Source organism: Cnephaeus nilssonii (genome assembly GCF_951640355.1).
Source record: "Cnephaeus nilssonii genome assembly, chromosome: 11".
Classification (NCBI taxonomy): domain Eukaryota; kingdom Metazoa; phylum Chordata; class Mammalia; order Chiroptera; family Vespertilionidae; genus Cnephaeus; species Cnephaeus nilssonii.
The window spans coordinates 38,444,764-38,470,964 of NC_137082.1; the positions used below are offsets into that span (position 1 = coordinate 38,444,764).

Below are 26,201 nucleotides of genomic sequence, written 5' to 3' on the forward strand. Positions count from 1 at the left end.
AAATAATAGACATAAAAATATATGTAAGATCTTAGATCCATCATTGTTTTCCAGAGAGGGTTTGGGCACAGTCTTCCTGGACTCTCTGATGCCATGTTGAAGCAACTTCGGCCATTAACCATTAACAGCTCCTGGGTAAACACCAGGTTGCCAACCTAGTAAAAAGATGGGTTAGAAATCTAGGCTGGCTTCATGGTATTCCTTCAATCTTTCAGAAGTCTTAGGGAAAAAGGAAACTTTTTCAGACCTACTGAGTGTTCCTTAGGCCATGTTTGAAGCATGACTTTTGTTAAGTTTAAACTGAGCAAAAATCAGGCTCTTTTTAAGTTGCTGAAGGAGTTTTTCTTGCACTCTCTTCTGACTCAAAAGCAACTAAAGAAATTTTACTCAGACCTTTTTAAAAAAAGATCAGCTCTGGGGCAGAATCTGAACATGAAAGGTTTCAGTTCTGGGGAAAAAAATTTTCTGTAAAGTTCTAAGTGAATATCAAGTATGTAACTTCAAGCTCCTTCCCTTTGCACGAAGGGGTTTGAAGTTTTATTTATTTATTTGTTTTTAACAACTTGAATTCATTGGAGTCCTCGAAAGGCTGGGGATGCATCGCGTTCTTTGAGGAATGGGACTGTGTTGCTTTGTTCGGTGCAGCTCTTTAATCCATTCCTGATGTGTCCATAAGCAAAGCTGACCTCCCATGTAGGAGTGGTAGAGGGGATCTCCCTTTATAAGGAGTGACAGAGATGAATCAGAGCTCCCCCTTCCTTTTGCTTTGGCATTCTCTTTCCTTCTCACTCCTGCCTGTGGAATATCTTTCAGGTTGACAGACTGATGGAGTTGCATTTTAAATATCTGGATGCAATGCAGGTGGCCGACAAGAAGATTGAAGGGGAAAAGCATGTACGTATCCCTGCCTGTCTTTCGCCAGCTGCTGGCTTGCACTCCGTTTGGGTCCCCTGCGCACCTTATAATTACCCGCAGGACAGGAAGGGCTAAGGTGCCGTCTGCCTTCCTATGTCATCTAACATCTTGCAAGAGTGGAGCTCCTCTGAAAGGAGTGAAAGTCCTGCAGGAGGAAGGCTGTGTGGGTTTGAGCCAGGTCTGGCCCGAGTCTGGGAGATCGTTCTAATACCCTTGACAAGAGCTTCTCTTAGAAAGTCAACCCAAGTACACTGCTGGGACTTGCACCACTTTGGGAGCGCGTGCTGATGCACACACTCTCTGGTGTCTGTAGTCACAGGGAAGCATTGAAGGAAGGGTGATCACAGGATGTAAGAGCTGAAAGGAGACTGCGAGGTTGTTGGATCCAGAGATGAAAAGCTGGAGACTAGAAAAGGGAAGCTCAGGTGTGTTTCATCAAAACCCACACCGGTTCTACACAACTGACCCTAATTTTCTTACGCTGATGGTTGCTGAGGGAAATGAAACCTGCTCGTCTTTTTCCCTGTGGGGCTTTGCTTACTATGGTGTTATCCTACCTCCTGTGTTACTTACCTGCTTCCATTTTGTTCTCTGCTACCTCTGGCCTCTGTAGCTTTCTCATCTGGCTCCTTAATGAGGGCAGGTTTTCATATCTGTTTTAATGTTCGATTCATATTTTGAATATTTTTAATGTTCGATTCATATTTAATATTCACATTCCTTAGTCTTTGGTCACATTGCATAATGATCCTTTTCTTGCTTTTTTTCAAAGTCTGAAATACACCTCATCTTCCTTGTGATCTTGATTTGCTGTATCGCTCCATTCTCTTTTTACTTCTCGCCTTAAAGATCCACTTGGCGTTTGAACCTCCCTGGTGGAGGAGCCGTTTCAGCGCCCGCCTCCGTCTATGCTGGGCAGTTCAGCTGGGCTGCGGGCCAGGGTGAGAGATCAGGGCTGGCAAAGACTGTCTGTGCCCTTTTCTCTTTGCCTCCCCTTTCGCGAAAAACCCCTTAATGTATGAATACCAGTAGACAGGCAACTGAGATTTCCCCATGCTCCCTAGGCCTAGTGAGTCCTCAGACTTTGGATTGATTGGCTGGGACTTTATTCTTTTATGCAGTGATGCTACTACAAGAGAAAAGGCAAAGGCTCTAAATTCTGAGGCTGGACTTCAGGCTCTAGCATGTCCCACACATAGTCCTTTCATTCCACACGCCCACCCCCTCTTTGTTCTTTGATTAAGCTCTCCTTTTCCATCATTTATTCCCTCTGCAGTAACTTGTACATGATGGACACTTAGTGATCATTAAAGTGATGGAGTAATACAGTCTTTCTCTTTGTCTGAATGATAATTAGAAACGAATTGAAATTTCCCTAGACTTTTGTAAGGAAATAGCTGGAACAACAGGTCTGGGGGACTCCCCCATGTTATCTGCTGACGGAAATTTTTCAGGGGTGGCAGAGGAGCACCTGGGAGCCAGGAGACCTAGACGTTTAGTACAGGCACCACCACCTCTAAACCACTGCATCGCCATGCCTTGTCACTGAGCCTCATGTAGCCCCGGTTTCTTACCATAACACGGTATCAGCAAAGGCAATTTCTAAGATCCCTCCAGCTTAATGTTTCCCCTCAGGTTCAGGTGGACATCCTTTGGTAACTGCTATTTTTTAAAAATGGAATGGATCAAGAGCACTAAGAGCTGTTGATTGGTGACTAAGCAGCCTTCTACGGAGAGGAGCAGCAGTCGAGTAGATGTGAATTTCTGCTCTGCCACTTTCTAGCTCTGAGACCCTGGACAAATGTGTTGACCTCTCTGAGCTTTGGTTTTCTCATCTGTAAAATGGAAATAACATCTCCCTTTCAGTATTGTTATGAAGACTAGGTATGGTATATAAAGTACCTTGCTCAGTAACTGAAAGCTGCTGCTGTTGCTAGATTTTCCCAGCTTCCTTTAGAATTCTTGTGTAACTTTAAGTAAGCCAGGCAGTCCTTTCCTAAGAGCATCCTCCTTGCCAGGTTCCCAGAGGAGTCGCTCTAGCAGACCAGAGTGCTGGTACCATCAGATGCTTCGTTTGAAAGGAAACCGAAATAGGCTTTTGCTTTTTTGCTTTTTTTTGAGGGGACCAGGTAAGCTTTTGGCCGTTCGGTTGCAGCTTGCCTGTAGCTGTTAGGAAACTTGGCCTGCTTCCCACAAGATTATCTATTATCAGCATTGAAGAGGGTGTGAAATTGATGCGCACTGACTGAGAGTAATCTCTGCAGCCACTCTCCCCAGCGCTCATGGAGCGTGTGTGTGCCACAGGCACCAGGCCCCTGCCATTCCCTGACAAACATCTGTCTCCTGGATGCCAAGGCCGTTTTGCTGGGCAAGGCAAACATTCCAAGGCCATTAGCACTCAGCAACCTCCGTGTTGCTCAGAGAGACGGGCGGGTGGGGGCGAGGGATGCATTTGTGAGCAGTGCTTTCTGCCAACACTCAGGCTCCATCCTGGCAGATGAAGCCGCCTCACGGTGTAAAGTGACTTAGAACAAACGACCTCATTTTCACCTCTCCTTCATGCACTCTTCTCAGTTAAGTCATAAACGATGGATCACCTCACTCCATCCAACCTCCATTAAACTTGGGTGTCTTACACCCATTGGGAACTGGGCAAATATTTGTTGACTTATATTGAATGCTTATTTCTCAGGCATTTGATGACATTGACAGATCAGTAATAAATATCTCACATATTTTGCCAAGTCAACAACAACAACAAATCTTAGATAATGGGAATCGGGTATTGACATTTTTAGTGTCTCAGAGCCATCATGTTCCCTGTAAACTTCAGACTTCCATGGGTACAGGGCAAGTGTTCATGGTTTGCTGTTGACCAAGATTCACTGGAGAGAATCCAGTCATTCGGCAGATGTTTCTTAAGCAACTGCTTTGTGCCAGGCCCTGGGCTTGGCACTGGTGGGGGGAGGAAGGTGAAAGTGCCAATAAAAGAATGGACCCCAGGAGTGGTGCTGAGGGCTAGAGGTATCCAGGGAGCAGGGAGAAGTCGCCTGCACGTAGAGTCACCCTTAGCAGTTTGTGGAGGAGGCGAGATTCGAGCTGAACCTTAAAAGGTAGAGACATTAGGGCATTTCCAATCTAGAGAAAACAGGAGCCAAGGAGGGGCACTGGGAAGGCAAGTTAAGTTTGGGGGCAAGAGCTAAGTTAAGTTCCAGGAGCAGAAGGTGTCAGAGGGGAGTTTGGCTAGCCTTTGGAGCCAGGCTTAGTCTGGTTCTCCGGCTGTGGACAAATAGCCTAACTGCCCAGCCTTCTTTTCTTCCTTACTGGTGTTTTGATTTTAAGGCCTATGTCCCAACCTGTGTGCTGTAAGGAATTACATATGTAGGGATTAGTGGCATAGATATCACACACGTGAAAGGGCCTGGCATGGAGGGGTGGCCAGAGAACCTTTCATTTTCTTGGTGCGGACCATTTGCACCACCACCCCTCCACATACACACACATTTTCTTCCCGAGTACTGCGAGATTTTGCTTGATCTGAGCTCTCCCTACTTCTTCCTTCTCCTGCCACCGTGCACTGCATTCCTGCCTTATAGCCTTTGCATTTGCTCTCCCTTCTGCCCTGGCTCTGCTCCTGCTGGTGCTTCCTCCAGCCATCAAGTCTCAACCTAACTGTCACCTCCTCAGAAAGATTTTCCATGATCTCCATAAGAAAGTAGCACCCCTGTCCCCAGGTCCCGGGCTTACAACTCCCAGCCAGGTTAAAATATGCATTCTTTAATTCCAACAAAACAATCACGGTTAAGAGAGTATGATTAATAATTCTTATAATTAATAGCTAGTCCCCAATATTATTTTTCTGCCCCTAACAGACATACTCTTGGGGTTCCTGGTTAACAATATTTGACCTGACTTTTAAAGATTTTTTTAAATTCAGTTTTAGAGTGAGGAAGGAAGATGGAGAGAGAGAAACATCACCTGCCTCCTGCACATCCCCTAATGGGATCGAGCCGTAACCCCAAGCATGTGTCCTGGCTGGGAATTGAGCCGACAACCTTTTGGCGCATGGAATTATGCCCAACCACCTGAGCCACACTGGCCAGGGCTTTTTATTTTTTTAAGAATTTTTTTTTTAATTGATGATTTGAACTTTTAAAAGGCATGAGTGAGCAGCAGTTCTCTGTGATCTGTAAATATCTAGGATACTTGGCTCAGCAGATTTCACCGGAATCCCCATACAACAGGAAATACCAAGGACGATATCCTGACTCCTTGGTTCCTTCTGGCTTCTGTTGGTTAAATGTTCAGAGGTGTCTGGCTTCTGGTTGTCAGGAGAAAGACATAATTATATAGGCAGGCATTTTAAAAGAGGGAGCAGAGCCTTGGAGAGAGGGTTTTCCCTTTTTTTAGTTCCTGGGAAAATTATTCTCAGCAGGTTTATTCAATAAAGTGTTCTTACCACATACTTTGCACCATAATGACTTACAAATTGCATGCTAATTTTGCCACAGTTAAATTATTCCAGGCTTCATCCTGGAAAGAGAAAGATGGATTCCATGTAATGAAAGAGTATCCACAGGACGTAATGTCTAAAACAGACTTTGACTATTTCCTTAGCATTTGAAACTCAGACATTTGTACAAAAAACAGGGAACGCGCAGGAATGAAAGTGTGGGGTAGGTGATCCTGAAGCACTAGGTGGTGAGTATGCCGACCATGGAAGTGTGAGGTTGCCATTGATTCTTCTGCTAACCACTCTGGAAGCTCTGGGGCAAGCTTACAAAACGAGAATCCTGCTGAGAGTTCCTCTCAGCTTTTCTTTAAACCAGTGGTTCCCAGACTTCTCAGGCCATGAATTTGCCAGAACACAGCTTACAGCTAGAAGAGGCCAGGGACGGTGCGGGAGGGGTGACATGGTGCTTTTCCTCTCCTGCTTCCCTCTCCAGACACCCACAGATTCTGCCACAGGGCCATTTGCCCTCTCTCTCCTGCCTCCCTGCCCCTACCTCTCCCCTTCTCAGTCACAGTCATCCTTTCTATAGATTGGAGGTTGGACGCCTTTGCCACTTACCTTGTACTGTGGTCTCAGCACTGTTTTGCTGTTTTCATCCTTTCTGTCCTCTTCAGTGGGGTTCCTAGTCTCTCCCCTACAGACTCATGGAAGGCCTGGTTTATATTATGAGAAGTCTGGGTAGTTGTTTCTTCATTTGCTTTTTAGTAAACTTAGAAATTGAAGACACACCTGTGATGGAGGCATTATGATAACATGGAAGGGACATGAGCCCTGGGTTAAATCCCAGCTCTAACACACATGAACTCTATTCTTTTTGGAAATGTATCATCCTGTGTGTGCTCTAGTTTTCATGATAACTTTATTTGAGAGTGTTATTTTGAAGATAAATGCAGGTGTTTGTAAAAACCCGGCGCATGGTCATGTGTTGAGGCCAGCCTAACATGTAGTCAGTCTCTCCTTTGGCGACAAAGCTCTGGCCTGAGATCCTCAGATTCTTGTGAGAGCTGCTGTCAGTTAGCTCGGTGTTCTCCAAAAATAGTCAATAAATAAATCCCTTTTACTCTTTCTCCAGCCTTGATTGCCCCGGTGGAAAATGACCTGCAGTCTCTAGGATCATTCTCTCTAACAGTCTGCCCTATTTTAGAAGCTCTTGGAGGGAGATTTTGTTTTGCTGGTGTTTGTGCCTCCCTCATCTCTACTTACATGTCTCTTCCATGGTTTAAATTTTCTCTTGCTTTGGAAGAAAAAAAGAAATTGGCCTTTTCTAAACGGTGGGGCAATTCCTGCTCATGACTGCAGACGGTAACTGTGACCCCTGTAGGGGCTCTGAGTCATGTCCCCTCTTATTAAGGTGAGAGGGATTCCTATTGGCTTCATAGCAGCTGCTTTTATGACTGTCTCCTTCCATCAGCCAGGGGCAGCTCTGCTGCCTGACAGGGCAGATTAGAAATGGCATCCACATGCTCATTCGGAGGCCTGTGACTTGCCTGCTGAGAGAGAGAAGCCGTGGAAAGGTGGGGATTTGATACTGCTCTGGAAGACAGATTAACATTTAAAGTGAGGATGTAGCTGGGGGAGGGGAAAGCACACACAACCCTGTAGTAATGGCACCTTGATGCCACACATACCACCTCCTTGTGTATCTTTGGAGATGAATCTGTTTATTTTAGCAGCCCCCAAACAGGCTTCTGCTACTGCGAATTGCAATCTGTTCTACTTAATGTGCCATTCACTGAATTACCATCTAAGTTTTTATTCTACTCCTCTCTTATGGAATGAACAAAACAAAACCTTTCAGAGTATCTCTTTTTTTAAAAAAAAAAACTCTTCCAAATTGCACGTGCAATTTGCTGGTCTAGTTACAGATTCCCCTCTCCCCTCCCTTTTTTAAAAAGTTTCTTAGCTTTAATAAGGAAAAGACAGGCTAAGAAGGTAGATGACCTTACATTTAATGCTGTTCATTTGAGTAGTCCCCAGATGTGGCATAAAGAAAAAAATCCCATCCTTTTGCTGGTAAGATAATACTGAAGAAGGTCTATAAAACAAAGGCTTTTTCCTTCTTTGAACTGTGGATAGGATCACAAGTTTAGAGCCAAAGTTGTGTGGGTTTTTATCTCATCTCCCAACACTTACTCAAACCATGAGCTTTGTGAAATTTCCTGTCTTTAATAAAGCCTCAGTTTCCCATTTGAAAAGTAGAAATAGTCATAGTTCTTACCTTTTAGGGTTTAAGGAAAAATGAGAGGTCCACGGAAGTGCTTAGCACAGTGCCGGGCACACAGTAAAGATACAGGAAATTTTGCTATTGGTATTGTTCCATTTTTGCTGCCCATCTCTTGCCAGAGTGAAAGGACTAATAGAAAAAGGTCTTGGACTAGAAATCGTGTTCCACTCAAATCTCTAACCAAAACTCAGTGACAGTCATTTAACATCTGTCTCAATTTTTCCGTCTGTGAAATCTGAAAATGATATTTGCTGTACATACCCAACACAGGGCATACGCGGCAAGTAAGGTTAATGCAGATACGTTGCTTTGGAAAGTAAAGAATGCTGTACGTGCATGTTGAGTTGTCATTGCTTCACAAAGACAGTCACCTTCACTCTTCTCAAAGGTGAGAGTTGAGTGAATTAATTTGTGGAAGAGTTCCTTTAAATCTTAACTCTTCTGTATTATTTCATATACAATTCAGCGTGTATATAAATTTTCACTCTGAAATTTTAAAGTAAGACATGTTTACAATACTTAAGGAGGTACTGGAATTTTGGAATTTCTCTTTACTCTCCATTAATCATATTTGCATTTTAAGAGCACCTGATTTACATGCCCACATTGTTTTTAAATCGCCTGTGTGATGTAACAGCAGATCCAGTTGTTGACTCTTTCTTGCAGGAAAGTTTAATTTATTGACAAAAAGATGATCTAATTGTGCTGACCATCATGTCCTATTGAGGTGACAGTTCTTGTCTCCTACTGGAGGCATTTCTCATAGCTGTACTTCCAAAGATCTGGGAGCCCTGTCAGTCAACAGCTTCAGTCTATCCATGTACATGTAGATAGGCAGAAATCCATTTCATTTGGTTATGGAAGTGCTTCAGTCCTGGATTTGTCACAGGTTATCAAAGCTAAAGGAACTTTCAAGAGCACCAGATTAGGGAAGACAAAGGTGAAGCTCACTACCACTTCCCATCCTGCGGTCAGTGCAGACATTGCTAATCGATTTCATCGCTCCTCCCCATTGAACTCCAGCTCAGCTTTACCGCCCTTTTCCAGTGTAGTACTCTACAACCATTGCAGTAGATTAGAGTTGACCTTCAGAGTGAACCCTATTTCTCTGTCCTGATCCAGATCAGGCTTCTTATTTCCAAACAAAGAAGCTGAGGCCAAGAAAAGTTGAATGACTTTACTATGGACACTAGTAAGTTAGCATTAGAGCTGGGATCTGATCCCATTTGCTTGATGCTCCGTTCTACCTGTGGGTATTAAGAAAGATAGAGGGTCCTGGGTTTTCTACATTATTCTTTAACTCCTATTTTTAACCCTAATTTTTGTTTTCTCTATGACTAGCCTCATAATCAAAAATATTTAACTATGTAGAGTCTGGCATAACTAGCTATATTCAACACAGAAAAATACTCCTGTTTAGAAGAGTCTGCAGGACAAATTGATAATTTTCTACGCATTCAGTTCAAATTACATTATTGGAGTAATCTGTAACCAGCAAAGCCTTCCACTTGGATAGTTGCCACTGTTTCCGTTTTATATTCAGTGGACATGGAACCGGGCAACCAATGGGTCCGGGCTGCCTGTCACTGCTTCAGCCAATTGAGCAGAAACAGGTTGAATCATTTATGAGGTTTATCCCAATAATTCCGGCACTATGGGGGAGTTCCTCCCTGCCACCAGTGAAGCAAGCCCACTTGTACATTACTAGTGCCTAACCACCAGAGTGTTCTGGAGCAGAATCCTTTAGTTCTTCTGGAACCTTTCATAAGGGAAGTAATGGGGTGTAGAGAAGTTTGTGATGATTTATTTTTTAGTTCCTAGAACTTTTATATTACTTTAATACTATTTCTCCAAAGACAGTCCTCGCTAGATGGTCATGATTTGATCTGTACTGACAGCCATTTTGGAGTCTCCGATATCCTGAGGAGTTTTTTCAGGTGTCTAGTTCCACTTTCTCATACCCAGAGATCCAGCGAGCCATGTCAGGTCCTTATCCCAAGATCAATTTGTTATCTAGTGTATTAGAAAACCAGAAAAGGGGCCAAAAATTTATTAATCAAGTTATAAGTTGATCCTATCCACACATAATAAGACAGGAGTGGATGATAAAGGTGACATGCCATCCCACTCCTTTTTAAAACGACCAGAACTTGAGAAGATGTTCCTAAAAGAACTGTACCGAGCCCTCACTGGTGTGACTCAGTTGGTTGGGTGTCATCCCACGCACTGAAAGGTTGCTGGTTCGAGTCCCAGTCAGGGCAGGTTCCCAGGTTTCAGGCTCTATCCCAGGTAGGGGCCATGCAAGAGGCAGCCAATCGATGTTTCTCTCTCTCCCTCTCCCTTCCTCTCTCTCTAAAAGTTAGTTAAAATCTAAAAAAAGAAAAAGAAAAAAAGGCTGTACCCAAACTTTCTTATTTTCCACCAGAATGACACATAATAATCCTGCTTCTTTGGCTATTTCCTTTTAAACACAGAGTGCACACTTCCACCGAACAGTAAATATTCCATAGCATGGAGTTGTAACAGGCTAGATAAGGTGCTATCCTGACAGCAGCCACCTTCTCTGTCTGTTGGTTTCTGTGATGCTTCTAAAACTGTCAGGGCAGAAACTTCGTCTTAGAAACCAATCTCTGTTTCATCTTGTGCGTGTTCAGCGCAGCAGTGATGCCTTTCTTGGGATGAGCTATAGTTGTATCTCAGATCTACATTTTAAAATTTCACTTTCAAATCATGTGGCCCTGTGTCTAAAAGTAGAATGTCGACTTGAACGTTGTCAGAGTTGAAGTTCTGAAGAAAGGAAAAATGGGGTTTGGCATTGCTCTCTTGAGCCCATCCTGTCTAGGTGACAGTATTTAGAGAAACTGGAAGGTACAGTATGTACCCACCTGGTTAAAAGGAGATCAGATTGTGGGGAAGAGTGTGAAAAAGGAAAACTCATCAGGGGCATTTCTGACCTAATTGGAAAAACTTAATTTCACTGAGCTTCATTCTTAAGCCTTCCTACCACTCTTATTTAGCATCTTCCTTTGTTCTCTAGACAGCTCTGAAGTCTGTACCTGCACAAACATGGTAATGTGAAAAGAGCACAGACTCAGGTTGGAATCCCAGGTCTACCACCCATTAGCCTTGAGGGGGTTGGTCTGCTTGAGTCAGTTTCCTCACCTAAAATGAGGATAATAATCCTTACCTCCCAATACTTGTGAGAAGAAAAGGAGTAAATATATGAGAAGCACTGAGCACTAGCCTGACACTTGATAAGCCCCTAGTAAACACGAGCTGCTCCTCCTGGTAGATAGGCAGTGGGAGCAATGGTTATTATTCAGGCTGCCTCATACAATGCCCAGTGTGCAGTAATCAATGGAAAATAATACCTGGGCCATAGTTAGATGTTCAGGATATCTTTCTCTAGCTAGGTGAATGAATGTGTTCCACTCCAAGTTCCCATGTTTGCACACCTCTAAGGAATTCATCTCTCCTCCCTTCCACTTCCTTCCTCTCCCCTTCTTTTATCTCCCCTTTATTCCCCTCCCCTCCCCTCCCCCCCCCTCTCCTCTCCTTTTCCCCATCTGATCTACTTCTCACATAGATTGCTATTGTGGCCCCTGCCTGCCTCTCAGTGCTTTACACCATGTGTCCATCATACAGGTGTTTGCATGTTCTTGTCCATGACATTTCTCCTACACAGTGTAGTCTGCTCTTGTCATGTCTCACTTCTCTGGCCAGCATTTCATCCACCCACCAGCGAGCCCTCAAAGCCATGTCCCTCACAGTTTCCTGACACTTCCCCTTCTCCCATCCACACGAGTCAGCAGCACAGCTCATTAAATAGTGCTGAGCTTCTGCTGCCAGCCCTGCTTAGCAGAGTCTTTCCAAGAGGCCACTGTGTAAAAAGTGCCATGCAAGGTGCTTTCTAGAGCACAGGTGTGAGTGAAACACAACTCGTGTTTCCAAGGAGCCAGCACAGGAAAGAGGCACACATGTGAACAGCTGTCACAAAGCAGGCCCTGGGAGGTGCCATAACAGAGGTACCAATCCGAGGCTTGGGAGTTTTAAGGATTGGAAATTACATTCAGTTGAAACTCTTTGAAAATATTTCAAAGATCTCAGGAAAAGTTTTGTAAGGAATATCACATTTTAGGCTTTCTATTATGATAGAAATTGGGGGGAGAATACCAACATTACAAACAAAGGCGGGGAGTCCAGAAAGCGGAGGGCAGGCCTGTGTGTGTGTGTGTTTGTATGGGTGGGGGACTAGTGAGCAGAAATTATGAACAGCAAAAGGCATTTGGCACAAGGCCTCAGGGAGGCCTTCATTCTTAAGGCATTCATTTGGCTGTCTGCCCATCAGGAGCCTTGAAACCTTACCCACAAGTCACTTCTTCCCAGATGCCTTGACCTTTTAGCCAGCCCTGATCAGCACCCACCACTTACAATTATTTGTAACTTGTGGGTGCACTGTATGTATCCCTTTACTTTTTGGTCATTTCCTATGTCCCGCCCCAGACAGACATTCAGCTCCTTGGTGATTAAGACCAGGACATCTCCTTACCTCCATTTTTCTTCTTGTTCTGCCTTATCTCAATGCTTAGAAAGGTGTCCTTGCCCACCAGTCACTAAACAAGACCAGGATCTGAACACTTGCTTCATGTTATCCATGTCTCCCTCAGAGATGAACCAGGGAGTTCATATTCTGATATCTGGTCATTAATTATGTACTTACGAGCAACTTGCCCTCTGTGTGTCTTCTGATTTGTACAATGGGATTAATCCCTTCCCTGCTCTCTTAAATTTGGTAGTAAGGACCATGTATATAACACTTAAACTCTACAGCATTATAGAAATGTAACTTGTTAGCACCAAATGCTTTTTGCATGGGTGGAAGTCAGGAGTAATTTTCCTTCCTGTGCCCCCAGCCGCTGGCCACATTGGAGTTCTTGAGCAGGACATTATGATTATGAGTAAATGAGAAACTAAAGAGGCTCTCCTATTTTTAAACTCCTTGGACACTGGCCCAGTGCTAGCTCATGGACGCAGTCATGACCACCCCGTGGACATTAACACTGTTACCAGACGACCAAGGAATTTGCTCCTAAACGAAGCTCGGAATTCATGGTGGTGACCTGGCAGGTGCAGAGCCTGGCCAGTCCTCAGCCCTCCTTTGCCTCATAGACAGAGGCCTTTAGGAGCAGGATGAAAAGTAGCCTTGTGTTGCTACAGGCTGGCCCCCTGGGCAAATAAGAAAGTGCATTGTCTGCGTCTAAATAGTCTAGAAGGATTCTTGTTGGAGATTGATGATCACCGCGGTAAGTCCTTCGAGTTTGGGAGAGTGGAAAGCAGAGTCCCAAGGGCTTCTGTCAGTGACAGGAGCCTGAATTGTCAGAGGGAGCCATGGCCATAAAACTCCTGACAGAATTAAGAAATGGAGAGATGTCATCAGGAGCTTGAATTAAGCACCTGTCGTCTTGGGACAGTCTGCGAGTCGTGCCGGAGTCCCTCACCCAGCTCTTCCTTCTGAAAGCTGACAGCCCAGCCGGGGATGTCTTTCCTTTCATTCACAGCGTAGGTGTTTACTGAGCTGGGATACAAAGACAAAATTCAGTCCCTCTTTCACAGAGCTCACAGTCTACTTTACTAAAGGGAGTTATAGAAGCATGGAGTTGGTGATGCTGAAACCAGTATGAATATGATGCGCAAGAAGGTCAGGTCGTGAAGTGGCTTGTCGAGGGTGCTCTCAGGAATTACAGGAGGAGGAGTTGTTAGCCCTAAATAATCAGGAAAGGCTTTGAGGTAGAGGTTGTTTAAAAACAGTGTTGGCTTGAGAGAGAGCCCAGAATCCCGGGAAGGCAGTAAAGGCCCTGAGATGGGGAGAAGAGCTCTCGGCAGAGGTGGTCATACTCCCTACATAAGGGGCTCTAACGGGAAGGAAGGGGCGATGAAATGTCCGGTGGTGACTGTGATGATGGTTGTACAACTCTCAATATACTCGTAGCCATTAAATGGTACACTTTCAGTGGGTGAATCGTATGGTATATGAATTATTTCTCGAAGTTGTTTTTTGTTTTGTTTTTTAATCTAGAGAGGAATCAATTTGGGGACAGCAAGTCTAATAGGCCTGGGGTAACAAAGGTTTAGGAAAGAGACTCCCGTCACTTATAGGGCTCTGGCCTAGATGAGTGTTGGAAATGGACAGGTTGGCAGAATTTGCATCTGACAAAATGTCAGCCCAAAGTAACACATATACCGTACGTAAGTTGGGTACCTGTGCCGTTGGTTTCACCAGGGTCCCAAGGCAGAGTTGTGGAGAAGAGGGACCTCTCTATGTTTAACTTGATTTGGAAGAGAAAGAGCGTTACGTATATCTAGTAGAGGGGTTATTTATGGAGGCCAGAACCAAAGAGGAAAGAATGAGTGGAAACAGAGAAGTAGCTTAGATTTGTGTCCCTGTCAGCTTTTTTTTTTTTTAGGTTAAATATGTGGATGATATCATTTTGTCCTTGACTCATCATATAGAAAAAAAAAGGGCTTTAATCCTTTCTCCCTGGGCCTCTAGTCCATTAACAATGAGCGTAAGAAAGATGTTAGAATAATAGGAGGTAAATCAAGGTGGAGTGGTTTTCTTTTGTTGCTGTTGTAGTTGCTATTCTTGTGTGTATTACGGGTAGACTGGAACCCTGTCCTCTCGCACGCTGCTCACCATCCAGTTTCAGTTTCCAATGTCCATTCATTTCCAGGACATGGTCCGGCGAGGGGAAATCATAGACAACGACTCCGAAGATGAGTTCTACCTCCGGCGCTTGGACGCAGGGCTCTTTGTCCTCCAGCACATCTGCTACATCATGGCGGAGATCTGCAATGCCAACGTCCCCCAGGTGGGAGGGGCTCCCCTGGGTGGGCCTGTCCATCGCTGCCTCCTTCCTCAGCAGCTGCCTAGCTAGAGACTCTCCAAGAAAGAAGGGATCACACTCTCCTTGAATTCCTTCACTCTGTGTGGGCCTTCACTCTTTTCAGGGTTGGGGGTGAGGTGAATACTCTCAATATGGTATACTCTGGTGTCTTCTAGGACAAACGATACTTTTTCTTTCTCTCCCACTCTTCCCCTTCCTTACTAGATTCGGCAGAGGGTTCATCAGATCTTAAACATGAGAGGAAGCTCCATCAAGATTGTCAGGCACATCATCAAGGGTGAGTTGGCCATTGCTGTGTCTGGGGCTCCGGGGAATTCTGTGCTTCCTTCCTGAGTCTGTGTCAATATCCCTGGGATTGGGTGCACAACATTCTCTGCCCTGCAACCTTAGTGAGTTGTCCAGTCCACTGTGTGTCCAGGTCAGCGTTGTCAGAATGCCACGGACTAACCTAGTTATTCTCTGCCTCTGACCCTCCAGTTCCAGAGTTTAAAAAACACGTAGCAAACAAGAAGCACTAGAGATTGGAAATGTTTGCTTGTTTGTTTTGTAAGAAAGATAAAACAAGAAAGAAAAAATTTCGTTCCTAACTGCATGTAGTAGAAGGAAATTGCTTTCTTGGGGCAGGGGGATAACACAAGAAAGTAATGAGAAATGCTTGGAATTATACAGGACAGAAGGAAGAGAATTTGAGGTGGTGCGCCTACCTTCCGGTCTGAGCTGTGCCCTTCCTGAGCTGTGAGCGTGGTCCAGAATAAGTTTTGCAAGGGTTCAGAAGATCCTACACGACAGCGTCCAGTCTAGTGCCTGGCACACAGAAAGGGCTCAGTCGGGCGAGTTTTCCTTCTTCCCCACCTACCCCAGGGAGGCCCTCAAACACTTGCATCTTTGGCTGGACCTGACTTAGCTGGCTCAGTCACAAGACAGGCCGCCTGAACTGAGCTCTGGGATGTATCCCACCCTCAGCCACTTAGCACAGACTAATACACATGGCGGTGGAGGCCGAATTGGACTTTAGAGTACTGATAACACCAGACTTCAGAGAGTCATGACGGATTGAGTAATAGCGGGCAAATCATTTTCTCTCTCTGGCCCTTGTTCTGCCCATTTCTAAGATGAGGGATGAGGCTAGATCAGTGGTCGGCAAACTCATTAGTCAACAGAGCCAAATATCAACAGTACGACGATTGAAATTTCTTTTGAGAGCCGAAAACCGACTTCTGCGCATGGGCCAGAAGTTTCAAGCGCACTGTATGTTTCAATCACACAGATATTTTGTGGAAGAGCCACACTCAAGGGGCCAAAGAGCCGCATGTGGCTCGCGGGCCGCAGTTTGCCGACCACTGGGCTAGATGTACTCAAAGGGTTTGCCTATAAGTGGCTTATAATTCCCATTACAGGTGGAAGATGAAAAGCGAAGAGAAGTTAAGAACCATGGGATCTGGCTCCTAGAACAGAATGCTGGCTCTGCTATTTACTGTGTTGCCTCGAGCAACTTACCCAGTTGCTCTGTGACCTCATAAAATGGATGAGAGGATTAAGTGAGATGATATATGGAAAACGTCTGACCCTTAATAAGTTCTCAGTAAACATTAGCTATAACGAGTAATATGAAATATTGTGATAATTATCATCGTCATTATTATAAGTGAGGCATGGCTAAAATCCCATGGGAAGCTTGTGAGAGTAGTAGCATGGAGCTGGGTCTTAGAGGCTGGGGCAAGTCCTGGAAGGTAGGAACAGTGTGCGTGGAGGCATGGGGATTGGAAATCACATGCTCTGTGCAGCCATCCCACGCAGGTGGGAATGGTGAATGGATTGTGCCCATTTTGCAGATGGAGAATATGAGGCATTGGGAGTCTATTGTTTTCTCCCGCAGAGAAAGAGGGAAGGCGGAACCCCTTTATGAACCTGGCCCAGTATCTTGCCTTCCATGGAGGCTGTCTGGGTGTCCCCTTCTCATTCTCAGTGTCACATTCGCATGAATTAACTGCTCAGAGAGGCATGCCACCTCCTCCCTAGGGTGTAGCTGCAGTGATTGGCAACTCCAGCCTTTAAATGCCATTTACTTTTTACGCCCACATGTTCAATTAGAACTTTTTATTACTCGAAGCTCTACTTTCTCCCTACACCTCCATCCCTGTAATCACAACAATGATATGAGCAAGAATGGGTCTTTAATGGGTGCTGACTTGTAGTGGGTGGATGTTTTTCTTTCTGAAATCCTAACACATATAACAGTATACCTCAGGTTACCCAGAATTTTCAGTTCTGAGCCAGCCTTTGTCTCGTTCGGTCATGGTTTATTCCCCCAGTGCCTTTTAAAGGGCCGGCACATACTGGAGGTTGAATAGATATTTGTTGACAGAGGGTCTGGGCAAGTGACCAGGAGAGCGGCCTGCACAGAAGCCGTGTTTGTTCCCCACTCCTGTTCCTCTCTTCTTTCCCCTCCTCTGTCCAGACCCTCGGTTTTCTCTCCATCACCCTTCACAGCCAACCCACCGTCACGCTGCCTGTTCTGCCTCCAAACTCAATCTTTAATCCATCCACTTCTCTCCATATGCTATTTCCCATCATAGCACCCAGTTTGCTTCCTTCCTAGCCCTTATCACAGTTGTGATTGTTTTTATTTATGTCTTTGTTTACTCATTTTGTGTGTCCTACATTTAACATGTCGCTACACGACGTCAGGGCGTTGGCTTGTTCATGTCTCCTCAGCACCCAGGGCAATGCCAGGCTCATAATGGGAACTCAGAGAATATTTCAAACATCATTGAATAAACCCTACCTTTTGTGAATTTAAATTGGCAAATGTTGACTGAGACTTCTCAGGGCGAGCAGTGCTACGGACTGGTACTAAGGTATCGCTCAGCACCTGCCCTCACGGAGTTCATCGTCTCCTGGGGGACCTAGATGTAGAAGTGACCAACCATAACTCAAGCTGAATGACATACATGTTCCCACAACTGCTCAGCTATCATTGCTGGGTGCCCGGCTCTATATCCAGTCCTAGAGATACAAAGAAGGATGAGCAAGAACCCTATCCTTGAGGCATTCACAGTCTAGTGGGGAAAGATTCTCTAATTGTGACGTGATACGTGCTGTGTGGAAGTCTTGAACAGTGTGCGGGGGGGGGGGGGGGGGGGGCAGGGAGGAGGCAGTAATGGAGGCACAGGCCAGGCCATGAATCCTGAGGGAAAGGTTCCCCGAGGCAGGACAGGACATCAGTGGTCTTCGTAAGGACTCTAGCCATACCAGCAAGGGCTGCAGCATTGGGTGGGGTTGGGAGTGTTGCTGGGCAAGGCTCTTGAGTTCTGTTGGGTCCATGTGATTTGGGGGGTATAGGTAGTGACTGCAGCAGGCAGTACACATTCTCATTGGGGCTCAAGACAGATGCTAGTTTGGGCAATTTGAAGTCATTAGTGTGGAGATGATATGTAAAGCCAGGGAATTGGATGCCATTGCCCAGTCAAAGAGGCCCTCCCAGGACAGTGACCACTAAAGAAAAAGTTCTCTCCAGATGGAAGGTTAAGGCAAGGGTTCGCGACCTCCCTTCTGCTGGCATGCCCCTGCCCTGGCTCCCCCGGCTCAGGGAAGGCCTTGTGCAGTGCTTTGTGGTGGATCTGTGCGGCCTCTGAGCAGCAGCACCCTGGGCAGTGAGGAGGTGGGAGAAGGGGGGAGGCTGCCCGGGGCTGGCGCAGGGCTGCGCTCAAACACCCTCTTAAAAAGCCTTCACTCCCTCCCCCTCCTTCCTCCACCCTTCATTCCATCAAAAAGCACAAAGCCTCATAAAGAAAACCAGCTCATCAGTCTGTCCTCTTTGATTTTAATTTTGTTTTTCAGTTTGGGTTGCTGCTTTTTTTTTTTTTTAACATACTAATTAGATGCAAGCTTCTTTCTTTGATTTTATGGCCTACATATTTCCTAAGTTTTGCTGGCAGGATGACAGCTGATGTATCCCTTGAGGTCTCAGGAAAACGCTGATGAGGCAAGCCCAGCAGGGCCTTTTGCTGTTATATGTATTTGGGTCCCCTTTCTCAAGATTCCCTCCGTCCTAATCTGTTGGGGGCGCTAAGGGAACCGGGAATAATTGATGGCTCAGTCAAGTCCCTCTTTATGCCGACTGCTTACTCGGTGCTTCCTGAGCCCGGCCTCCCTGGGACTGGTAGCCACTCTGGGCCTGAGGACCTGTGGTGCCCGTGTAGGGACGAGGGTGTCTTCGCTAGAGGAGGCGGATCAGACTGAGGGCTCCACAGGAGGTGCCTTTTGTCTCCTGGTGCCTGGCCTGCGGCTGGCGTAGACCACAGCCGGTAGAGGGGTCACTCCCGAGCACACCCTCTGTGCCGGCTTTTCATGTGGCACATTCTCTGGTTCTCACAACAACCCTAAGAAGCAGGTTACACTCTCCATGTGCAGGGAAGGAAACCGAGTCTCACAGAGGCCAAAGGAGGCAGGACATTACCCAAGTCACTCCTCATGTTGGAGCGTGGTCCAGACGCAGAGCTGTACAGCAGGAAGGAACACTCTGTTGACTGGCTGGTAAACTCCTACAGCCTTTGAGAACAAAAAGTCAGGGCGTTTACCTTCACAGAGCACCCACTTGGCATCCCAGGCTGCCAGCTGGGCACCTAACACATGAATGAGACTTAGGAGGCCCTGTCCCAGGGGGATCCAGTTCCATCAGGGTGAAATCATCACAACACGAAGCAGAATGAAGCCAGTGCTGCTGTATGGAGTGGAATCAGGAGGCAGTAAATTCCGCAGGAGAGGAACAGGGGCTGGCGTGCAACACAGAGGAGGCACTCTCCTTTTCTTTTTTCAATTGTGGTAAAATATACACAAGACTTACCATTTTAACCATTGCAGCCATCACCACCACCTACCCCCAGGACTCATTTTCATCTGTGCCCGGTAAACACTCACTCCCTAGTCCTTCCTCCCAGCCCCTCGCAACCACCCTGTGCGCTCTGTCTCAGTGAAGCCGAGGACTAAGTCAGGTGGGGCTGCTCACAGCAGATGCGGAAGCTGAGTGGTCTTCTCCTTGGACATGGAGCAGGGCCTGTGACCTGGGCATACTTGTTAGTATAAATACTTGTGCCAAGAGTTACCTACCACCTCTTAAATGTGTTTAGTCACAGGTGCAAGTTGTGGGAAGAATGTGTGGGTGCTGGGCTGTTGTGCAGAGGAAAGCTTGGAGGATTACTGGCTCCAGACTCTTCCACTGGTGACGGGAAGACTGAGCCGAAGACTTCAAACCGCTTTCAGAAATTGGCTGCTGGCCCTTTGATTTGCTTGTGTTCTTTATGGCTTGAAATCTCTTAGAAGCTCATAAACAAGTATTTCCATATTGATTTGGGGCTGTTGGTAACCTGAGCTTTTTCTCTGTGATCTCAAAGTTGCAGAAGCTGATAGAATTTATCTTTTGGTGGCATATGTTGATATGCTTGTGATTTGTGCAGATTATGACTGCCTTGGCCTGTGTGTTACCCTCTCTAAGCCACGGTCCCTCGCCTATAAGATGGGGGTACTTGCCTGAGAGGTTGCTGTGAGAATTTAGATGAGGTACTCACTGTGTGTGAAGTGCTTGCGCGATGGCTGGCGCATAGTAAGTGCTTGATGACATCAGTTGCCTTTCCTGTGGTTAGCATCCGAGTAGCCCAGTGATAAGTAGACCTGAGATGCGCTCTGTAACGCGGGGTACGTTCGTGGTGTGCGTTAGACTTTCCCAGTTCATCATCGTCCTTAGGAATCTGTTGGGCCTGAAGGACTTTCCGGCCCCAGTTTCTATTTTGTTATTATTCCTATGTCTTCAAGGCCTTTCATTGTGAAAATATTGGCACCCCCCTCTTTCCTCCTGCATTTTTTTAAAGGGTGAGCATTTCAGTTTAAGGACAGGGATCTGAACCAGGCTCCTGACCGCAGGCCAGTTCTTCCCCACCCACCAGCCGTGGCGCCCCTCCATCTCCCTCTTAACATAAACAGAGCAGCTTATATTCCATGTCTGAATAGTAAACCTGCTGTCTAAAGTTTGCTCTCATATTTATGCATTCAGCACTGCTTCCTGCTTTTCAGCTCCATCAAAGCCTTTATTATTGGAAAATGCTGGGGAAACAGGAGGAAGTTGATGTGTCCTCGACTCATCCTCTTCCTCTCTCCCCCTTCTCTCCCCAGTCCTCTCTCACTCTTCCCACACCCCCACGCCTCGTGGCTCTCCCTTCTATCTCTTTTTTTCCTGAGCTCTCTCTTCCTCTTTTAAACACTCACACTCACACTCACATACACACACCAAAGAGAACTCTTTTGTAAGACCTCTGGGAGGAATCTGTTCAATATTTATAAACTGCTGCAGCAGCTATAATAACCAGAGGTAGCTGGTACCACCAAAATTTGCTCCAAATAGTATTCTCCTCTGGAAACAAAGAATGAGGAGGGGTAAGGAGTGGAGGGTGAGGAGCAGGTGAGGTGCACAGTTGATGCCAGCTGCCAGGGGCATGGAGAAACACGGGGGGAGGGGGTGCCATACATTTCTGAGAGCCCTGCGGGGGGGGGGGGGGGGCACCAGTTCCACCCCTGATGGCTTTCACGTGCCTCTTTACTACTCACACACGTTCTTGGGCTTACATTTCAGCTCCTCTACCATTCTAGACGTGAGCAAATTAATTTAGCTCCAGTAAGTCTCAGTTTCCTCATCTGTAAACAGAGATGGCATTTTTGCCTTGTGGGATTACTGCAAAGATTAACTGAGATAGCAACTACAAATGCCTGGCACAGACCAGTGTTCACTGCCTCCCTCCACAGCCCCTTCCTCACCGCACTGCCTCCCTCCACAGCCCCTTCCTCACCTCACTGCCTCCCCCCACAGCCCCTTCCTCACCGCACTGCCTCCCTCCACAGCCCCCCTTCCTCACCGCACTGCCTCCCTCCACAGCCCCTTCCTCACCGCACTGCCTCCCCCCACAGCCCCTTCCTCACCGCACTGCCTCCCCCCACAGCCCCCCTTCCTCACCGCACTGCCTCCCCCCACAGCCCCCCTTCCTCACCTCACTGCCTCCCCCCACAGCCCCTTCCTCACCGCACTGCCTCCCCCCACAGCCCCTTCCTCACCGCACTGCCTCCCCCCACAGCCCCCCTTCCTCACCGCACTGCCTCCCTCCACAGCCCCTTCCTCACCGCACTGCCTCCCTCCACAGCCCCCCTTCCCCTCCGCACTGCCTCCCTCCACAGCCCCCCTTCCTCACCGCACTGCCTCCCTCCACAGCCCCTTCCTCACCTCACTGCCTCCCCCCACAGCCCCCCTTCCTCACCTCACTGCCTCCCCCCACAGCCCCCCTTCCTCACCGCACTGCCTCCCTCCACAGCCCCCCTTCCTCACCGCACTGCCTCCCCCCACAGCACCCCTTCCTCACCTCACTGCCTCCCTCCACAGCCCCCCTTCCTCACCGCACTGCCTCCCCCCACAGCCCCCCTTCCTCACCTCACTGCCTCCCCCCACAGCACCCCTTCCTCACCTCACTGCCTCCCCCCACAGCACCCCTTCCTCACCTCACTGCCTCCCCCCACAGCACCCCTTCCTCACCGCACTGCCTCCCCCCACAGCACCCCTTCCTCACCACACTGCCTCCCTCCACAGCCCCCCTTCCTCACCGCACTGCCTCCCTCCACAGCCCCTTCCTCACCTCACTGCCTCCCCCCACAGCCCCCCTTCCTCACCTCACTGCCTCCCCCCACAGCCCCCCTTCCTCACCGCACTGCCTCCCTCCACAGCCCCCCTTCCTCACCGCACTGCCTCCCCCCACAGCCCCTTCCTCACCGCACTGCCTCCCTCCACAGCCCCTTCCTCACCTCACTGCCTCCCTCCACAGCCCCTTCCTCACCGCACTGCCTCCCCCCACAGCCCCTTCCACCGGACAGGTTGCTGACTGTGGCTTCCTCCCTCCCAGGGCAGGGGGAGCTGTGGGAGACTTCCCCCAGGGGGTGGGGAGGTACTCTGTGCAGAAGCAGCCTGTGCTTCCCCACAGCTCAGCAGAGGTGGTTCCGCCAGGGGCTGCTGCCCACTTTGGCTGCCTCTACTATGTGCACCCCTGGAAAGAGATTAGGCCCCCCCAGGGAAGCTGGCTTCACTTGGAAAATCACTGCCCCAAAGGATAAGACTGTTTCTCCGCTTCCCTCCCTCCGGGTCTGCGAGTACATTAGGAGAGCAAAGTGTTAGCTCAGTCCATTAAGCCTCTTGCTTCCAGATCATGCCTCTGGGGGCATTAAATGCTGTAATGGTCATTTCTCTTTCTCCTGGGGCAGCAGCCAGATCACTCACATGTGAGTAAGAGATACCACTCACACAGCCCAGTTCCTGTTCCCCATCACCCGCCCTCCTTAAGGGGCCCGAATAGAAGGCATCACAACCATTTGCTGTTAGAGGTGATGGATGGGCCCAACAGAAGAGAATGATTTCCGGGGGGAGACACACAGCTGGCACATGCCTGAATCCCAAACCCCGTTTTCCAGCATATGTCCAAAGTAATAAAGAGGAAGGAGGGAAAATGGAGAAGTGGCAGGAGCAAGATTATTTCCCCTGCCCAGGGGAGGGGGAGGGGTGCATGCTCTCTCTGCTCTCCCAGGTCTTTGTCTGATTGGGATCTGCAGATGTTTTATTATGCAAAAGCCTCTTAAAGAGCAGGCTCCATTGTTCCAGCTCAGGCTGCTGGAAGGGGGAGCAGGGCAGCTGTGAAAGCAGTCCTAATCAGCTGCTCCGTTTCCTCACCACACCAGGCCCATAGTTGGCTCTCAGCCAGGCTCTGCTGGGAATTCAGCTAAAAGGGAGCAGAGCCCCCAGTTTCGGGAAGCGCCAGCCTAGTGGGAGAGAGGACAGGAGAGGGTGACCCAGAAGCCCTTACAGTGGCCACAGTCCCCACAGGATCTGTGTCCGGCCCCTCCCCTGACCTCCTCGCTCACCCACATCAGACGGACCAAGCATGCTCCCTGACAGAGCCCCTGCACGGGCTGTCCCTCGGCTACTCGCTCCCAGATGTCCCCACACACAGTGCCTTCGGGCCTTCTCCCCGCCTCTGTGAGGCCTCTGACAGCCGCCCTCAGACTTGAGCTGCCCCAGCATTTCCCAAAGCCTCATTCAGACAGACTACTGGCCATCCTCCGAGTTTCCTAATAAGGAGGTCTAGGTTGGGCCCCAAATTGCATTTCTGACAAGTTCCTGTGTGATGCTGAGGCTACCAGTCAGGGTCCCCCTCTGAGAGCCACTGGCCTGACCACTGGGAGTGTACCGGGAGTAAAGGGTGTGGTGGGAAAGCAATGGGAGCATGGGAAGGTGAGTTGGCCCTTTTCTCCGAGGATGCCAGACCAAGGCATTTGGCACAGCTGCCACCTTGGGGCTGTTGGAGGCATCAGAACAGCATGCACCTCCGTGGGAGCTGGGACTCAGGGAAAGGAGTGGAGTGACCCAGCAGGATGGACCCCACGCCGCGAATTCACCCCTAACCTGCATCTGTGCTTGTCTCTCCAGAGTACGCGGAGAACATCGGGGACGGCCGGAGCCCGGAGTTCCGGGAGAGCGAGCAGAAGCGCATCCTGGGCCTGCTGGACAACTTCTAGGGCCCGCCCTGGGCGGCAGGGACACTCTCTGGGCCTTCCTCCCAGTTTTTACTCGGCTCAATGTGACTTTCCGACAAATTAAACTAGTGTTTTTTTATTCCTGGGCTGGCATTCTTTGTAGCAAAGCAGTACCCTCTAACGTTCACCCGCACTCTCACAGCGGCCGCCACGGACACGGCGGAGGAGGTCGGTGGTTGGCCTCACTCTGCCAGGGAGGCCACTGAGCTCAGATCATGGTGGCTACCCTGGTGGTTGTCTCTGGTGAGGCTGGAACTGGGAAGGGGAGGAAGAGGGAGGCATGGACGAGTACCGCCCTGGGGCTTTTCCCTGACACACAGTCTGGATGTGTCACGTGAGGACCAGGTCTCATGCGGAAGCACCCTGGGGAGGCTTTTGTGGCGGGTGAGGCCAGCCACAGAGAGCGCAGCCCACAGCACAGCCTCTGAGCCCGACCACGACCGCACATCAGCATCACTCTGGGAGGCGGGGGACTAAAAAACTCATCAGTGCTGGGTCCCACCCCAAACAATGAAATCAGAATCTCAGGCGCTAGTGTTGTGTTAAGCTCCTGGGTGGCTCCCTGCATCAGGATAAGAGCCACGATTTAGAGTAGACAGGCCGTGGGTCCAAACCCCAGCTGTGCCACTTACCAGCTGCAGCAATTTGTGACGGTACCTTCCTGAGTCCACTTCCTGCCTCTGCAGAGCGGGGGCAGTAATTAATACCCACTTGATGCTTGTGAGGGTGGCATCTTCCTCTAAGCATGCCAGGCATTGATGAGCACACAGTAGGTGCATTATAAATGGTGATTCCTTTCTCCTTCCCTTTCACACCTGTGGCTTCAAAAGAATTGGGATTTCACCCTTTTGACATGGGTTATGAGGGAGCTGGTCTTCTTCACACAAGTCCACAGTCTTTTAGGATGCTTTCATCCTGAGGAGGTGGAAGAAAAGCTGCATTTAGTTAAAATGGAATATTTGGGCCAGGGACGCCACCCACCCTGCGCTGTGCCATGGCTGATACCACAGCTCTGGCTTCTCAGTGAACCCCAGGGACAGGGCCCCAGGCAGCTACCTGAGAGCACTCCGAATGAGGTGGCACCTGCGTCGGCCCAGCATGGGCTGGTCGTGGAACAGTGGGTCTGACAGACCCTGCCCTCCTGGTGCCCGTGTTGAGCCTGGCGGGAAGATGGACAGTGCGCCCGTCAGAGCCACAAGGTATGCGTTCCAGAAGGAGGTGGCGGGAGTGCGTTCCAGGCCCATTACAGAATCAGAATTGCCACACAGTCACATTTGGGATTTAGTTGGCTTTTTTTTTATTTCACTTTCCGGTAACTGTAATAGCTACTATGTATTGAACACCTGCTATGTGCTACTTGCTTTCCATCTATTCTTTCTAACCTGCATAACAGCCTGCTGGCACTATTATCCCCAATTTCCTGAGGCCGAGCCTGAGGTCTCAGAGGGTAAGGACTTGCGCAAGGCCCTGTGCAGAGCGCGTGAGTCTCTGACTCCACAGCCCTCCCCACCCCAGCTGCCCCGTCGGGAAGGCGGTCACGGGGCACTGGCTGCCATGCGCCTCAGTCTGTTCGCTGAGGATAGTGGCTAATGAATTCACACAGAATAAAGCATGGCTAGAGGTAACCTATAGAATTGTGGACTTTTTGAACAAAGGTTGGTACTTTAGAAATCATCAGCCCTTGAGCTTTATTTTCTTTTTAAATTGTATTTGTTTTTAACCAGGTAATGCTTCTACCTGGTACAGAAGTTCAAACCTTAACCGAAAGTTACACAGTGAGGAGTTTCCCCTCAGGCCTCACCCCCCAGGGCTCCCTGTCCCTGGAGGCAACTGCTGGCACCTGATTGTCCGTCCAGAGTTGTGTCCAGCAGCTGTCCAGCTGGTCCGCCGGCACCCCGGCTCCCTAGGGCCGTGGTCGGCAAACTGCGGCTCGCGAGCCACATGCCGTTCTTTGGCCTCTTGATTGTGGCTCTTCCACAAAATACTACGGCCTGGGCGAGTCTATTTTGAAGAAGTGGCATTAGAA

The 26,201-nt window shown here is 48.4% G+C and overlaps 1 protein-coding gene across 1 annotated transcript in view; it reads left to right on the forward strand.

The window, feature by feature from the left end:
• The window catches only part of CTNNBL1 (catenin beta like 1), a 178,889-nt gene extending 154,644 nt beyond the window's left edge, over window positions 1–24,245 (forward strand). Inside the window, exons 13-16 of the mRNA XM_079784788.1 lie at window positions 814–894; window positions 14,384–14,521; window positions 14,762–14,834; window positions 24,069–24,245. Of these exons, the coding sequence (XP_079640914.1) occupies window positions 814–894; window positions 14,384–14,521; window positions 14,762–14,834; window positions 24,069–24,157 (381 nt within the window). The 3' untranslated portion in view covers window positions 24,158–24,245. The remainder of the gene's footprint in view (window positions 1–813; window positions 895–14,383; window positions 14,522–14,761; window positions 14,835–24,068) is intronic.
• Window positions 24,246–26,201: the final 1,956 nt, after the last annotated feature.